The sequence below is a fragment of the Oreochromis niloticus genome, linkage group LG15 (genome assembly GCF_001858045.2).
Source record: "Oreochromis niloticus isolate F11D_XX linkage group LG15, O_niloticus_UMD_NMBU, whole genome shotgun sequence".
NCBI lineage: Eukaryota > Metazoa > Chordata > Actinopteri > Cichliformes > Cichlidae > Oreochromis > Oreochromis niloticus.
This window is the reverse complement of record NC_031980.2, coordinates 5,685,130-5,703,551: the sequence shown is the minus strand read 5'-3', so window position 1 is coordinate 5,703,551 and position 18,422 is coordinate 5,685,130. Positions and strand designations below refer to the sequence as shown.

The 18,422-nt window shown below is 39.3% G+C and overlaps 1 protein-coding gene and 1 long non-coding RNA gene across 5 annotated transcripts in view; one reads left to right on the top strand and one right to left on the bottom strand.

Annotated features, from left to right (window-relative positions):
• Positions 1-17,750, top strand: part of LOC106097917 (uncharacterized) — a 98,844-nt gene extending 81,094 nt beyond the window's left edge. Inside the window, exons 3-4 of one of the 4 annotated variants that reach the window (XM_013268860.3) lie at positions 1,720-1,787; positions 16,688-17,750. In XM_013268860.3, coding sequence (XP_013124314.1) covers positions 1,720-1,787; positions 16,688-16,703 — 84 coding nt within the window. In that variant the 3' untranslated portion in view covers positions 16,704-17,750. Of the gene's footprint in view, positions 1-1,719; positions 1,788-7,356; positions 7,602-16,687 lie in introns of those variants that run through there. The other 3 variants (XM_013268859.3, XM_019346202.2, XM_025899115.1) reach the window with 3 other exon arrangements.
• Positions 1-18,422, bottom strand: part of LOC112842470 (uncharacterized) — a 45,422-nt gene that overhangs the window by 20,519 nt on the left and 6,481 nt on the right. The gene's annotated exons all lie outside the window — the stretch shown is intronic.

The window sequence follows — 18,422 nt, the reverse complement described above, 5'->3', positions numbered from 1 at the left end:
ACATATGAAGAACCTCTGACACACAAGCAGGCAGTCAGAAATATAGCTACATGAGCACAGACACACAAACACACACCAGGCCTATAAAGATAACCATGATAATACCATCTCTGAGCCTGTAAACCCCCTATCAATTTGTCTGTGCCTGCTCAATTTGGATTTCTGGCAGGAATTGAATAAAGCCATTGTAATAGCATATTTCTCTTATATACTCTATAAATCATACATTACTAGAGAACCAAGCTTTTGATCCACTTAAATGCAAATGGGATTCTTTGTTTAATTGTATTGTTCACTAAGAGGTAAACCCACCCTTTTCCTTCTTGCTCTCAACCTTATCCTTCATTATTGTATAATCAGAGGCTCCTTATACAACCCCCCAGCCCCACGAGGTCTGAATACTGCTCGTCTACTTTTGTCTAGGCACACATTTACTTTTATACAATCTATATAGCACTTAGATTGCCCCAGCTAAGGTTGTGACCCATGTTTAGGAGTGCAAATCTTGCTCTATCCATTGAAGTGTAAAAGGGAGGGGGATGAAATAATGTTGGCAAACTACCCTGGCTCATCACCAAGTGAAATCACTGCACTTAAAATTGTTCACATAGTAAATCTTCATGAAATAATAAATAGCAACCTGTTATTGTTCCAAGGTGTGGCTGTAAATCAGAGCACAAGTGTAAGATTTGGACAAAATGTGTGTTTTTCTTTTGATAGAAATGCTCTTTTTATGCACTGTAAATGCACACTCTGGATACTGTGATGATTTTTCAGCTCACTGTGGTGATTCAGTATGTCGTGCCTGTATTTAAGTGAATTTGGGCCTTGAGTAAATATAGTTTTGTCTGCAGTATATCAAGAAATATTGAATGTGTTTGTGATTTGCTTGGCTCTCGTTGAAGGCGGCACTTAGGACTGTATGGTGAGGCGCTTACCACTGGAACTCTACTGCCTCTCAGTGGTAAGCGGCCAGTTCAGAGAGGGCTTATTTGAATTTTACATCTGGAACTGAGAGAAGATTGGAAAAGATACAAAGCACATAAATAAGAGAATGGTGGGTAATGAAAGAAATACTTGAATTTAATGCGCAAAGTTTTAATTCTTACTGGATCTGTCACTTAATTAACTGATCATTTACATCTAAAATCTAAATCATTAGACGCAATCACTCAGTTTCAGACTCTCAAATGTGCTTTTCTTTGGCTTATGTGACTGCGGACATGCACGTTTTAGATTAAATGATGACTACAGTTGACAAATTAGATTAATTAGCAATGAAGAAAACTATTGTTTAAAGCCTTAAAACACTGCTGTGTTTAGGCAGGACATCGGGAAAGACCCAAAGGGCCTGTTTGGGTTGATATTTAGCAAGATGAGCTTAAATAAGCTTTCAAAGTTAGTTCTCAAACTTTTTATAGTGAACTCTCTGACGTGGAGGTGTGGTTACCTTCACGTTAAAAGCCCAAATGTTCTGCATGGTTAAATCAGGTGGGAGGTGTAACCTGTAGTCTAAACTCACGCAGGAAATTGGCTGGGTCAACACATAGCACTCCTGATTATCTGGCTGACACTGAACACATGCCCAAACACACCTACACATCCAGTCATTTTGGGTCATGGGAACGCGACGGCGCACTCGCGCTGTGTTTATTCTGTATGGCTTCCTATTTGAATGTGTCCTTCTCACGAGACTGTTAATGGCTTCCCCTTTCCCAGGGCAGGGCAGCGCGATCAGACCTTATCCAGGTCATACCAGGAGGGCAGGAAGTACCAGGAAGAATGAGGTAAGTCGCAGACTCTGTCCTCCAAACGGACTCCCTTTTTTCCAAACTTCAGCCAGGAACTGAAAGAGCAGACGTCTCCTGAGAAATATGAAGTGTGATTCCTGAGAGCGCTTGCTGGAGAAGTATTTGTAGACTGTTGTTGTTGGCGTTGTTGTATACACTCATACACAATATTTGTGTTTGCTGTGACTGCCTGGGAGACTATTGGAGGCCTTATGAGAATTTGTGCATGCAGGGGAGGGGTGAATCTGCACATAGTGAATTGACAAATTAACTAAAGACAAGCACCTTCATTTAAAGTCACAGCAGGTTCGGTCCACTTATGATGAACGGCGAACGATTTTGGTGTACATCACTTCACAGCATGCTGAAGATTTATTGACTAAAGGTTTGCTTTGGCGAGAGGCCTATCCCTTTAAATGTCTCGCCTCGAGGTAAAAGGGTGTATCTTAGCAGAGGGCTGCAGGGGAATTGGTTCTCCAAAAGAATGCAAATGTGACATTTTAGCTTGAATAATCTTCAGTGGTCCGGACAAATGTTGACGTTTTGTAAAAGTGATCCAGCTACAGAGATGGCTGCTTTAATTTAAGCAGGAACTTGTAACTTAAAAGAAAAAGGAAAAAAAAAACCCTTCTACCTCTTAAATAGACATTAGAAAAACATGTAAGTAATATTAGAGGACCGGAGAAGCTTTTCCACCACATGAGGGAGCTATTGTTAGATGGTTGCCACTCTGTCACACAGAACGAACTGTTCAGCTTCCAGAACAGCTGCGATGACGTGAAGTTCGAATAATGACGTGCGGCACATGACTGTGTATGTTTTATTAAATAGCTGTTGGAAGTAGAAGACAAAAACATCCCAGATAACAAAGGAGATCTATTCATTTAGTGCCAACACACACATATTTACTCACAGGATTGCTTACACACTCTCACATAGGGCCCTTGAAGGGAGCTTGGTATTCAACGTTGCTATGCAAAGGTAAATTACAATAATTTTAGAATCCAAAGGTGGAAATAATGCACTATTTTAGTGCCAGCGGGGCTAAATTGTTAACTTCAGTTTTTGCTGTTGCTCAGAGGTGCCTGAGGTTGGAACAGGAGGGAAATGAAACATGATGGGTACTATTAATGAGAGAAGTGAGGTGAAAAAATGCCACTGGTATCTCATTTAAAAGCCAATATTTAGTATGGACTATATTAAGGCCGGTATTGATTGCAGCTGAGCTGTGTGTCTGGATCGATTCACTCATTGAGTGGCTTGCTGAGTAATATCCCTGCCTGCAGGTGCTGAGAGTAAAGGTCATATCCCCACCTACTTCTCTTACTCTCCTCCTGCCAGCCACCTCTTATTTCTTCTGCACCAGTCTCATTCCAGATGTCTTCATTTTGGTGTCATTCAGAGTGGGTCTCGTTACCCACGGCTATCTTTTCTTTTCCACAGAAAGAGCTCCCAGTGTCACTGAGAGAAACATCGTTATCGCTGATTGAACAGGCCAGATAATTTACAGTCTTATACTGTTGTTCATAGATGGTAATTAGGTGCCTTTTCACACTTGGTTTCAGATGAATTGACAAATGGTGAGGGATTCACGAGATGATGGCTATGTAAACGAGCCGGCTACTGATAGATCTGTTTGTCTTTCCCAGTGACCTATTAAATCAAAGCCATTTGTTTTGTTCAAGCAGCTATAATCAATAATTTTCATAACAGCCCTGGATCAAATAACAACATGCAACATGAAGTGGTTGCTTGTAGGGACGAGACCCTTGAGAATAATTTCTGAGAATTATTTCACGGGTTTTTAGTTCTCATCATCTACACTGAGATCTTTTTTTTTTTTTAAGATTCTTTCAGCTCATTCCTTTTGACTAATGTAAACCACAGCTATGCTGTTCTATTTGTATTTCTTTCATCTGTAGTGAAAAGGCCTTGGAAACATGCTGAATGAAGTTAGCACAACAAATGGATATACACTTGCAGACAGTTTATTAGGTACACCTGTTCAGCTGCTTGTTATTGTGGCATGGTTGTTGTATTTCAGAAACTGCTGATCTACTGGGATTTTCCCACATAGCCATCTGTAGGATTTACAGAGAAGCCCAGGAAAAAATTGAGAAAATATATAGTGAGCGGCAGTACTCTGGGTGAAAACGCCTTGGTGATGACAGAGGTCAGAGCAGGACACACGGCTTCAAGATGATAGGAAGGCAACAAACCTCAAAGAACCACTTGTTACAGTACAAGTAAGGTGCACAGCAGATGGGCTACAGCAACAGAAGACGACAGCGGGTGACACTCCTGTCAGCTAAGAACAAGAAACTGAGGCCACAGTTTGCATGGGCTCACCAAAGTAGACGATAGCAAATTGGAAAATCGATCGTAGCTCAAGAGTTGGGAGTTCGCCTTGTAATCGGAAGGTTGCCGGTTTGAGCCCTGGCTTGGACAGTCTCGGTTGTTGTGTCCTTGGGCAAGACATTTCACCCGTTGCCTACTGGTGGTGGTCAGAGGGACCGGTGGCGCCAGTGTCCGGCAGCCTCGCCTCTGTCAGTGCGCCCCAGGGTGGCTGTGGCTACAATGTAGCTTGCCATCACCAGTGTGTGAATGTGTGTGTGAATGGGTGGATGACTGAACGTGTAAAGCGCTTTGGGGTCCTTAGGGACTAGTAAAGCGCTATACAAATACAGGCCATTTACAGGCCATTTATATTGCCTGGTCTGATGAGTCCTGAATCCTGCCATGACATTTGGATGGGAAGTCAGAATTTGATGTAAACAACATGGATACATCCTTCCCGGTGGTGGTTCTGTAATTTTTGTTGTGAATATTTTCCTGACACACTTTGGCCAATACCTTAATTTAAACACCACAGACCTGAGTATTGTTGACCATGTCACTCCCACATGACCACAGGCGGATTTCTTGAAGATGACGGTGAGTTCACAGTACTCAAATAGCCTCCACAGTCACCGCACCTCTATCCAACAAAGCAGCTTTGGGATGCGGTGGGAGATTCACATAAACTGATATATAAAAATTACTGATTGTAAAATTCATTCAGCACTGCATGTAATAAGAGTTGCATTCACAATTTATATGCAGATATATTATATGCATGATAGGGATATATATATCCCTATCATGTCTTTATCTCGAGACATGATCTGAATCTCTCTCTCAAGTTTCCCATGTTATTTCGTATGATGATGTTTGTAACAGCTGTTTGTTCTTAACCAAGCAACTCCTATGAAATTATTCCACATGCTGTTTTGCAAAATTTTGAAAGATTTCTCAATATTTTGTGTAGAAACAAAACAAAAAAACAGCACTACTACCCAGCTAATGCTTGCTACTATTTCTGCGCTGGATGTCTGCAGTCTTTTTTTTTTTGCCAGCGTCTTATCACCTTAAAAAGTGCCAATAAAAAGTAATAATATGTAAGTATTGTGTTTAGCATCCCCAAAATATGTCCTTATAGGTTACAGACCATATTTTTACTTTCACCAGAGACTGCATTATAAAAGCAGTAGCCAACAAAGAGGCCTTTCACAGTACCGCACTGTAATAAAATAAGTAGAGGAGGATATCTTCATTATAGTTCTTGGCTAGCTCTTAACTCTATGCTTCAAATTGTACTGTTGGCTGCAAGGCTCCAGCCCAGTCAAGCCATTAACATACCTGACATGGTACTGTACTGACTCTGCTACTAATGAAATGTCGATACAGACGGCCATCTAGCCCAGTCAAATGTTAATTGAGGATGTGATGGATAGTGGCTGCAAGGCTTGGCCCCTATATCTCTTCCTTTCCTCGTCTGAGTGTGTCTCTTTCTCTGTGCTTGTGTGGGAGACTGAAAAATGTGTCAAAGCATGTAGAGAATGTGCTGAGCTTTTAGTACGCTTTACCAACACTTCCTACAAAGCTTTGTCAAAGGGAGAGTGTGAATGCTGTACTTTTGGTATTGTAAAGTCCTCATATTAAAATATAAAGTGCCTCAAGATTGCTTATGCTGTAAATTGGTGCTCTTTTAGAAAGACTGAATTGAATTAATCATTCACCGAGTTCTTGAAAGCTTGTACCTACGAACCTTGTTTTGAAACCCCTTCTAAAAGCACGGAATTACGCAAAGCATTTCTCTTTATGACATTATTGAACATCTCTCCTTTCATTCAGAGCCCAGCTTACTGTTCTAACCTATTGTGAGAAACTAGAAACACAGATGTGCAGGGTTATGGCACGGAGGCTGACACCATCTGCATAAAAAATGAAAGACATTAAAAAGAAATGATCGGGCGGGTTGGAAGCGAGTCCTCACGGGTGAGTAGTTCACCTTTAGATATCATCTTCATGAAGCCCCCTTGTAGGTGGCGGTGCCATTTAAGACAATAAACAGAAGCACAACTATATTCATCTTCTTCCTCATGAGCGCTGCTGCATTAACTTCAGCTCCAGGCAAAGAAATAAACTCACTCGTGTCTCTGGATAGCAAGGATAAAGATAAGTAGCAGAGCACACTGGGGTCATTAGTGGCATGGAGGAGAAATGGAAAAGGTTAGTAATTATTGCTCGTGTTAATTGGCTATCACCATTAATGAGACGCAGTGGCTGAAGAGAGCGGGTGGGGGTTTAAGAGTTAGGTGAAAAATGTCATGCGCAAGATCAGCTCACCCCTAGAATGGAAATGTTGTCTCACTTTTATCTGTGCATATGATTAATGGGGCGTCCAAGTGCGCGCACACATGCCTGTTTTCTCAGATGGTGGTCTGCGTACAGATTCATATCCAATGAGAAATTAGATACTCTGTCTTGTTAACATTGACCTTTAGTCTAATTACTGGAACTGCTAATTACGACCCCGCCCCCTCCCTTTTTCTGCCCTCGGTGCCCGTGCACACTTGACACGCTTGCCACAGGGTATTAAATAGTGCATGTCTGCTTCAGTTAATGAAAGTCGTACATTTGCAAACACTACACTGAGGGAATTATATGCCAGTTCCAACCTAATTTTTTATGTATTTTTTTTTTACTTTAACCACTTTAAATTTTTAACATATCTTGATTAATCACTGTTCAAAAACTACTCCCATAAGTGCTTGGGCAAGCATGAACATTACAATACGTGCACGTTCTTTCTCCACAATGAATCATACTGCAGACCTTTTGTCTGCTTGTGCAGGAAGCGCATGTGATTCTAGGCAGAATCAGTGGGGGGCAGTGGATATCAGCATGTCAGCACTACTCTGGGGAATGCTGTGGGAAGCATTAACTGTAAATATAGGAGTGAATGGAATTTCCCTTCCTCCAGATGTGGGGTTGAATGGAGATGGAACGTTATTCACAGTGGATTTAAATGTGATGGCCGCTTTAATGGTGACAAGTGTGGGCTCGGCATGACAAAAAACAATGTGATGAAATAGTAGAAGAGAGAATTGGGAATGGTGAGACACAATCTGGGAGTTAATACAGAGTCCTGGAGAATGTAGACGGATGTGTACAGCCTGGTAATTGAGGCGTCTGCGTGTGTGTCTAATGCCTGTGTCTCTATGTGTGTGTGTTTTCTTTTTAGGTGCAGAACTCTGAGCTCCAACATTGTTGACCATGCTTGTATGAGTGGAATAGCTAGAAAAGAGCAGTGCCAGCCTTGCTGTCTGGTAGAGCCCCTGACAACACACATAAAAACACACCTAAACACAGACACACACACACACACACACACACACACACGCGGCCTCACCAAGAACAACAGCAGACCCATATATCAGCAGCTTTCACACTCCTGAAGGACAAAGAGGATAAAATAAAAACCCTTCACTCATATTTTTCCCTCAGTTGTCACAATCTATGTTGTGGAAAGAACATAAATTTGTTTACTTGGTTGATTTACCGAGGAGCACAACATAACATCACATGAATCATTTTCATTTTTTTTTTTATTTCTGCCTGCAGTGGCTGTTGCTGACAGCTCTTGGATACATTGAGGGGAGGTGTTAGCAGTAGAAGCTTACTGCTGCTTGAGATAGTAGTGAAGAAATGTTTTGTACAGTGTGTACTATTGTTTGCATCACTTGGGAAGAAGGTGCTGACTTTGAAGGTGGGCGTGGTTGAATATAAAGACCTGAAGAACTGAAAGGGGGTGGGGCCTATTCCAGTTCTCATAGGGCAAGCTGGAGGGCACACCCCAGACAATTTTTTTAATCAATGAAATACTTTTTAAATCAATACTTTAATATTTTCATACTTTATTTTTAACTTGATTTCGGTGCCTTGACCCTCCATCACTGTCTGGTTGTTTCAGCTTTGTTTGTGGGGAAAGTTTTGTTTTCTCTTTGAACTTACTGCACGGTACCAACAAATTGGGCTGACTTTTAAAATTCTTTCATGTAAATACACTTTCTAGCATAATTCGATATCAGCTGCTTATAATTAAAAATTATTATCTGACTGATGCATATCATTTAATAGGAAGGTGTGTTTAAAACTGAAGGCAAGGTGTGGGTAAACACAACCACAAGATCAAACTAAAATTAACATATCAAATGAAGCTTTTATCAACAAAATGTGGAGTGATAGGCTTTTGAGAAAAACCCCACTCTGGACCTTGTAAAAGGCAGCAGAATGCTTTCATGGAGGAAAAGAACCTCTTAAAACCCTAGAAGGTTTGACATAGGTGAGCTCCTCATTCAGTGTAAATCACACCAAGCACCAATTCAGTCTTTGAAATGCCATGCAAAGGAGATGTAGGTTGGTAGAGATGGTAGAAATGAAGGACTGAAAAGTCAAATCAAGATCATTATTCAATAAAACCTCAAAGGAGCAGGTGACAGGAGAGGAACTGAAAGGACAAAATGAAGGAAAACATAAAAGGGATTGGAGGAAGAAAAGGATTTCCTACCCAAGGCTCAAAATACCTATCTAAGGGGACGTGTTAAGTATCTATAAATAGAAAAATCATAGAGCCTTCTCTTCCTCCTCCAGCCTCCACAGACTGTATCTCAGACAGCAGAGGTAATTGTTTCTGAGAGGATTTCCCCAAGACTTTTAAACAAATGCCTAATTTAGGAGGAAAACATTTGTAGAGCCCCCCCTGAGGAAAGTGAATCTTTGTGTGGGAGCTCTTCTGTCTTAACCCTCAGGCCCCGCCAGCTTTGGCTGCCTCTAGCCGCCTTGCTGTCATCAAAAGTGAAACCCAGATACATCAGCCATTCAGCCCACAGCACAGCCAGATGGAAGAAGAAAGATTTATTTTTCAGGGTGTGGTGCAGAGCATTTAGACACAAGAAGAAGATACACCACACTGGGTACACACACACATTTGATACCTTCTCTGTACCACTGGCAATTCCTGCACTTGCATTTATCAATAAAGAAGATCCCTGCAGGATCACTTAACAATACAGAAGAGCAAAGACCAGGAGAATAAATATGAGGAAAGTTTTGCAAAGTTTTAATTACATGGCTAAATGTATTCCAAACTATACAGTACTGTATGCTCTTATGAAATGCTTAGTATCATATCAGTAATATTGAGCCTGTAGGATATGATCAATATATAAGAATGAATAATTATTGAGACAACATAAGATAACCTTTATTAGTCCCACACGTGGGAAATTTGTTTTGTTGCAGCAGAAAGTGGACAGTGCAAAGTTATATAGCCAAAATTAGAAAACACTGGAATAGAATAAGAATATGATACTGTACACAACTGTACAGAATAGAATAGAATAAAATAAAATACTATATACAATAGAATAAAATAAAATAAAATAATATATACAATAGGATAAAAATAGAATACAAATGCTATATACAACTGAGTAAAAATACAACTTTGTCATTAAATAATTCTAATAAAAGACTAAAAAACTAAAAAAATATATTGGCCCTAATGAATATGAAGCAATAATCTTGAGTGAAATGCATTCGAAATATATAAAAATGAAAGTTTTATTCATACAGATACACTTGGAATAATGTTACAGTGTGTAAAATTCTCACCACTAGATTGTAAATTGCAGATTGCAGTCAATTGAATCATGTTTTCTTACCGCTCCCAAATGAAGTGCACAATCCTGGCTATAGGATAGGTGACTGCTATAGGACAAACATTTAGTCAGCTGACAAGAGATCAAAAATATGAAAACCCCGACTCTGTGCCTCATAATGTGTTTCTACTACTGTTTAGACCGGATCTGCCCCAGGCTATGAGCCTACTGTTTACCTCAGCTGTCAATGACGGGTGATGTGTCTACCTTTATTTCCTCTGCAATAGGCTGTAAAACTTTGTAAACGGAGTCTTAAATGGGTCACTTAAGAGCAATGACCACCATATTGAGATGAATTGTTGAGGATGTGCTGAACTCTGTTTTTGTCGCCGTTAGCTACTGTTAGCTCTGTTACCTGCTATGTGCTGGCGATAGTTAAACTTAGGAAATATACTCTCATGTAACGTGAGATCATCAAACTGTGTATTTGAGGGAAAGTGTGATTTTTAGGACACTCAAGGTTTATCAATATCAAGAATAAATCGGCACATTTGTACACATGTATAAGTGTGTATAAATGTGCCATGTTAGAGCCCTGACTTCAGTTTAGGAGATGATTCTTGAAGTGAGGAGAAAGAGGATGACATTTTATTAAGATGTTCGCCACGTTGTCTCTTTCCTTCATTTTTTTTGCTTCTTTGGTGAAGAGGACCCCGTCTCAGATGATAAAACATAGCCTTCATATCTTCAAGTGAAAGGTGCAGGACCAAATTTAAATAACCCCCCTATGTTATGAAAATTACTACAACTTCTCATCTCCTCCACATTTCAAGTATTATGTATATAGCTGATCTCTAGCCCCATACATAAAACACTATTAGTTAGGAGGGAGATGTTTTTCCCGACCACTGTATTCAAAGATAATGGGGAAACATGGTGGCTTCCGCAACCCATAGTCCCGCTCCTATGTATTTTTATAGATTAATTACATAACTATGAGAATGCCTTAGTTATTCTGGAAGATGTAATTACAGCCTAATCTATGAATACTTACGAGTACAGTATTCTTTCTTTTTTTTATACGTGAGGAACAGAAGAACACAGCTGTGACAGATATAGCAGTCCCAGCTGACAGCAACATCAGGAAGAAGGAGTAGGAGAAAGTTGAGAAGGACCAAGAGATGAGGGAGCAGCTGGAGCAGATGTAGAAGGTGCAATCCAAAGTAGTTTCAGTAGTTAAAGGGGAATTGGAAACCGTAACCCCAAAACTGAAAGACTGGCTCCAGAATGTTTCAGGCACAGCAGCAGTGGATGCTGCCATGTCTTTGGTAGAGGAGGGCACGCAAAGCCCCATGTTTTTTCCTGTTTTCCTGTGGACATATGGATTTCTGTTTTATGTTTGCTTTGGGCCTTCTCACTTGAATGCCATCATCAGCCTAATTTATCATTTGTTTTTCTCTTCTTTCTGTGTGAACTTGGGTCCTATTTGGAAGATGTTCACAAAAATATCCACATAAATACACATAAACTGGGCTGTTAGGATTATTTAAAAAATCAGGGGGAATCAGGATAAATCTATGTTTTTCTTCTACACACTGCAGCATATTTCTGTATATTGCAGCGTCAATGTTATTTTTTTATTTTTCTACTTTACTGGCATCCTGGGTGCTATCGACTGCGAGCCCACAGACTATTTATAGCGTCACTGTGAAAAGCATTGGCATACTGTTGAATGATTTCATTTTCAGTTCTGTCAGAGAGCCAGCTCTCTCTCATATGAATCCATTCTCTTTCTTATGAGAGGTTGAATGTACATTCCAGGCCAATACAATATGACAATGACAGTGTCAGATACAATGGCAGTCACTGTAAGGCCTTAGACTGGTTAAACTCTTAGGCCTGTTGAATTTTTCTGTGCCTTTTCATCAGTTCGAAGCCATCAGTTTACCTTATGCTTATAGACTGGATCAGGTGATCTGAATCAACCCTTAGTCATGCTGCTGTCAGCTCATACTGCTGCAGAACTGTTTATACATCACATTACATTTTTTGTCTTTTCTCTCCCTTGGTCTGTTATTTCTGTCTCCCTATGTTCTCTTTGTCTTTTTTCTTCTCTTTTGTTTCCACTTCACTCCCTATGGCTTCTCCTCCTTGAGCCTGGTTCTGCTGGAGGTTTCTTCCTGTTAAAAGAGAGTTTTTCCTTCCTACTGTTGCAAAGTGCTTGTAGTTTTTACCTCACAGCATAAAGCACCTTGAGGTGACTGTTGTTGTGATTTGGTGCCATATAAAGAAAACCTGACTGATAGGGGTCCAACATCAACAGGGTGGTAGCCTGAAATCCCAAGATTATAGAGACTAAAAGTATATAATGCTTAATATTATAATCCATTAATCCCTGATTTATTTTTTAACTGAGATAGGATAAATATTTGTATTACCTTATCTCTTTCCATGCACAATAAAGAAATGATTGCTGTTCCCAAGACTATTTCCTGCTTCTACTATTACACCAGTAAATGTACATATAAAGTCCACAAACTGTTTCTTTACTGACAATTAAAATTCGAAACACTACAACCTGTCAGAAAAAGTCAGGTGTCAGTACGAATCCCAGCTGGATGAGCCAGTGAGAGAAAAGGAATATCTGCAGCGTAGAACTCCAGATCTCCAGTATTACTGATTATCAATTTAGGAAAACATGCCAAAGAAGGAGGCAACTGATTAAGGAGAATCAAAGTGCTCTTTAACCCTCCTGGCAGCTGGTCCATCAGCCAGTCTGGGTCTGAGCTCATTAATTTTCAACAGGCATACATTCGCATTTTCGCAGATTTCTTCAAATTCTTCTCTTTCTCGTTGGACACAGGGAACAAACCCTGCTCTGCATTATTTCCACAAAAGTAATGGAACAACATTATACTGCACAAATGTATCTCAGCCTGTAATTGGTGTTACCTGAGGCAGAGAGGAAAGGTGGAGGAAGAAGAGAGACTGAGAAGCAGAGTGAGAGAAGCACTGTCAAATACATCAACTGCATGAAAAAAAATAAAGCTTCATTTTTGTCTTGTACTTTCACTCGAGCGCTTTTCTTTACAGTGCTCCAGAAAGCTGGACAGCAGCTCAGAACTCTGATGTATAAAGAAAGAGAATATGTGGGTTGAAGGCTGAATTTCAGACAATCTTATTATTATATGACTAGGACCTTTGTCAAACAGTGCAAAAGTTTCTCCTTCAGAATCTCAAACAGAATCTCCTTCAGCAGAAATTTTATTATGTCTAAAATGTTGGAATTCAAGATTAGAAGCCAGTTTTGTCACATTTTCACAATAACACAAAAGCATCTGTTCAGCATGCGTTGGATTCTTTTCCTATTAATATAAAAGGTTATAATTATCAGCTTTTGAAATGAATTGGATGGTCACTGTCAGTATCACTCGATTTTTCTTTTAAAGCCTGAGGAGTTATAATGCCTTACACACACACACACACACACACACACACACACACAGTGAAGCTGAAGCTGAATATGTCCTGTGCCACACTGAAGGACTACCTGCTCATCTGGCTTTACTGGCTCATTCAAACAACAATGGTCTCATCAAAGTGCAACTTTTTTATCTGCGATGTCTGAAAATTTTTAAAAAGCCCACTATGAGAGGTTCAAACATCGAAGAAATAGACCTGGTCGGTCTTGTCCTCATTTCTTCTTTTTCTTTCAATCTACATCAGGCATAGCCATTGAAATGATTTAACTGACATATTTACTTTACCGTTATTATGACTACTTAATTAACTTAATTAACTGAAATATTCCTTAGTACACCACACTGTACTATAATGTAGACTATGAACTACTTTACTTTTTATCTCTGGAGTTTGCTATAGTACAAATCGCAGTGTTTTGAAAATTAAAATAAATAAAAATGATATAAGTGAGCTCGGGTCCCTCAAGCTTCATTAGCTGCTTTGTTTTGACAGTAAACAACACAATAGATGTTGTGAGAACACAAAGCTTTGATGAGTGTCTGTGTGAGAGATGCAAGTAATTGTCTTACTGTGCGCACTTTTTGTTGAGCCAGAAATTATTTATGAGTTAGTCTATGATTTGGAGTTTTTTGGATTGATCTAAGGGGTGAGCTTATAAAGGAAAAACAGCATGAATGCGTGTTAACAAAGTGTCAGACACAGTGTCAGTGTTGAAAGAAACCAACAGTTTTAGGCTAAATTGTAGCGTTTTAGTCTTAAACACTAAAAAATGTTTCTTAACAAAACAAATACACCACTGGTTAAGATTTTCTAAGCCCTCCCACCAAGTATATGCTTTAAGATGAGACCCAGAAGAAGGAGGCAGAGGTCAGAAACAAAACATTAGCTTCAATAGCTAAATGCCAAAATCCAAAAATCAAAACAACACAAAAAAAAGTCAAATTCTAAACATCATGCTACAGTCAGGCTAGTTAAAATGGAGGCTGGAAAAAGTTATTGTGGTTGTGTGCAATACACTTGTAAGCTCCCTCTCTTTGAAATACTTTACTTTAAAGACAGGGAGCAGACCTACAACCACTCGCAGTCAGTTGCCTTTTTCAAAGCAATTTTGCTGCATGAAGAAAGCAATGAAGCAGCAATAAAGTGGAATCAGTCTGCCATCAGTTTGGGATTGAAGGGGGTCAAGATGGCAATTATATGCAATCTGTTTGTGATAATACTGTGATTAACTGTAATAAACTAGCAAAAATCACAAATCTGTTGCCTTCTACATACACAGAAGATCCTATTAAATACTTACAGAGTCCAACTAGAACCTCACAGATTTGAAACAGAAATTCCTCCATGATTAGTGATGTAGTTGCTGCAAGACTTTTGCTGCAAAATGATAGAGGTGCTGAGCAACCTTGCTTCTATATACAGTAAGAATATAAATCAGTTGCACTGAGGAGTTGCATTTTAGCAATCTGTGCATTTATTTGCATACCTTCGGGAATCTGTCTGGGAGTGATAGCAGTCAGTCAGAGCTGGACTGGGATTATTTGGATGCAAGCTGCACACCAGCACCTGTGCAGAAGCCTTGCAATCAAAAGTGGTGGCCCAGGGGTTGAAGCAGTTGCATGCTCAACCTCTGGGAACCCAGCTGGTTGAGCTAAAGAAAAAATTAAATGCAAAAAAAAGAAGTTAAACTAAATCACCTGCTAATCACCCATTTTTTTTTATTGTCACAAGGAGGTTGCTGTCCTGATTTTACTCTGTTGTGTCTGAGACATAATGGTGAAAAAGAAGGTAAAAACAGCACATTACAACAACGTAACAACTGAAGCAGAGTGACAGAAACCAAGTATCAAAAGCCCACACAAGATCTCAGCTTAAAGATTTAACTCTCAAAGCACTCTGAAATTGCTGAAATGTGACATGAACTGAAGCAGAAAGTACTTGCAGATTTTTTTTTTACCTTGACCTTTAATAGAAAAACTAAGAACACAGTGTCACAAAACCAGAAACAGAAAACACCTGATGATAAATACTCTCTCGTTGGGTTGGTACAGAATTTTTTTTTTTGAAAACTGCAAGCTTTTCATTTATGCTTTATGTGCCCCTTATGTTATTTTGTAACTTGTGATCTGTTCTTTTGGATTTAAGAGATTTTCAGGTTTTAGTTCTGTATTAGTTAGTTTTGTAGTTTTTACTCTCCGGTGCATCTGAGTTTGTTATTTCTAGTTCCTGCTTCTTGTTTTGAGACGTTAGTTCCCTTGTTAGTCCAGTCTGTTCCTAATCTCGTCTCAGTGTTTTATCATCTGCATCTCAAGGAAGTAAGTCTTGTCTCTACGCTTATTTACCTCTCTGGTTCCCCAGTCGTGTCCCTGTTTAGTTCTCTCAAGTTTATGTTTTAGTCTTTAGTTCAGTGTTCAGTATTTCCTGATTTGGTTTGATAGTGTCATGTCCTGTGTCCGTTAGGTTCAGTTTTGCTTCCCCTGTCTCTTTAGTCTGTAATAAGTGTCAGCTGTGTTCCTACCTGTGGCCTTTTCCCTCATTATCCTCTTTAAGTATATATTGTTTCAGCTTTCCCTTGCCCTTTGTCGTGTTCTCTTCGCTTATTAGTGCTTGTGTTCCTTCTGTGTGTTTGTTACCAGCTCATGTTTGGTTACGTTTTGCATGTCTTCAGCAATAAAGCTGTTTTTGAGTTTTAATGGTGTGCTTCGCGAGTCCTGCATTTGGGTCACATTTGCCCGTTGAAAAATCCACAAAAGATCCCTCATGCCTGCTGTACTGCACAGTGGTTGCAGCACAGTAAATATTTTTTGGTGTAAGGCCCAATGCTGAGTTCAGATTTATATGCCAGCCCCTCTTCACCATTCGAGTTAAATGTGGATGTGGCTGATTCAGAAGCGAAAAGTTAATTTTTCACATCATTTTGAGCACTTCACAATGTCATGGCAAAAAGCCTGAAAGAGCTGTTTTGAAAAATTCTATTAAAACATTGTGGCAGAAAAGCAACATTAGCACCCCACGAGATATTGCAAATGAGCAATTATAATAACATATTTTAAGCAAAGCAAAAGGTAAATAGAAACCCACAAGGTGAGATTGACTGTAAAGTCTTTGCGTGGGCTAATTGCTGTCCTAACGGTGAAATCAGCCCCCGACTTTGCTTATACTGTAATTTCAATTTTCACTTATAGGCAGGAAAACAAACCTATTTAGAGAGCAGGGAGGAAAAAACCTCCATATCTCCCCCCTGCTGTTACAGAAGCACAGTAAGCTTAGTTTAGAGTTTACTTTTGACACCTATTCTGCTGTTGGGGTGAAAGTGGAGTGTGTATGATTTACACCTATTTGTTCTTTTAAAAAAATACAAATCCTGTCTGGAATTTAGTAAGTACACTGTTTATATAACTTGAGTTATTATTATTTTTCCTGTTTTAGAAATTCCTGGCAGTGAATGACGACTGAGACAGCTGACTGATTCCACAAATCAGTTACAGGGTGATCAAAACCGTTCCACATTAGGAGGAAGTCAAAAACCAGCCAAGCTCTACACCTGCATGAATATGACTGGATATTACTTCTCAACTGCCAAACAGCTGAAGAATGAGCAGTGACTGTAAAGCATGAATGAAGCAGCTAATTCCAATCAGTGGATGCAAGTGTGGCTTCTGTAATCTGCCAGATATCAGATTTCATACTTTGGTCTGACATTTTTCTCAGATACGACCAATTTTTAGGTAAGAGTCAAATAACAGACAATTTGCAGTCTGATAAAACCTCAGTACCATCATGGGGAAACTGAAAAGTTGTCTGAAAAGAAGACTGGAAACAAACATTATGTATAAAATCTATAACACCTGCTCAGGGCCTCACAGTGAGTACAGCATGTATTTGTCCTTTGAAAAGAACTTCATGTTTCAGGGGAATCCGGATGCCAAAAACTCGGTATGCCAATGAATTTTATTACAGGCAGAATACTTGTATAATAAGAACCAGTCGAATACAAAAAGAGCAACTGAAAAACTGGCAGAAGAGCAAGCAGAAAGAAACTAAAGTAAGGCTGAAGTAACAAACAGAGAAGTAGAGACCAGAAGCAGGTGGGTGATTGTTCTTCTTCTGGTTTGTTTATTTGTTCGTTGAGAATTTTCTCAATTTTGATGGCACATTTCTTGCCATTTAAATGATCTGTGGGCTAGTATGCCTTCCAAAATGTGCTACTTTAATCTGAATAACACAGATTAAAAAAATTATAACCATTATGCCCACCATAAGAGAGCCTCCATCAAAGTTTTAGAGGATAATCATTTGAATGTAATGTGACATCTTATGTAAGTACAATTTTATGTACTAATCTTGGCTTGTGTATTTTCTTTCTTTTGTGCTTTTAACTACTGAAGTTTTCTTTGATATTTGCTGCTTTGTAAGTATTTCTTTTATCCACAAATAAAAAGAGATGCTGTGGCCTGCACTATAATCCATGAACAACAGAGATAAAAATGAAACAAACACTTAAGTTTTCTTATACACAACTGCTTCTAAGATAAAGCAATTTACTCTCTTGTAGAGTTTGAGAGCTAGTTAGATTTAATTGTATTTTGGGCTCTGTGAGCACCATGAAAGTGTTAATATTCTGATTATATGTTTCCTGCAAGTGCTGAATGAAGGTTTGGTATGTTCTAACATTGTTTTCTGAGACATATTATAAAGAATGAAGTGTGAATTTCTTATGCATTGCTTATTTTTCCCAAAAGCCGCATCAGGGGAGTATCGAATAATGTAAGACAATTTTCAGTTTCCTTAGAAGCCGTAAAAGGGTTCTGTTTTCAGCCACCTGAACAACCTACTGTGACCTAAAGTTACTTTTGGTTGCTCCATTATTCACCAGGGGTCACTGCAGCAGGAGCGCCACATGTTTGATTCAACAGATTTTTAGATGCCCTTGCTGACACAACCCAAAAGGATCTCTGTCACCTCTTGGAACCTAATCTGGGATTATTTTTTTTTTTTCTTTGTAGGCAAATTGTAAACCATTACATGTGATTATAGGACAGTGGATGGTAACTACAAATCTATGCCAGTGCAGCCACTCTGGGACGTTCCCCTTTCTCTCTAAAGCTAATTCCTGATCAATATTATTATAGCTTTCATAGTTGCTGGCCATGAAGCCCATTTT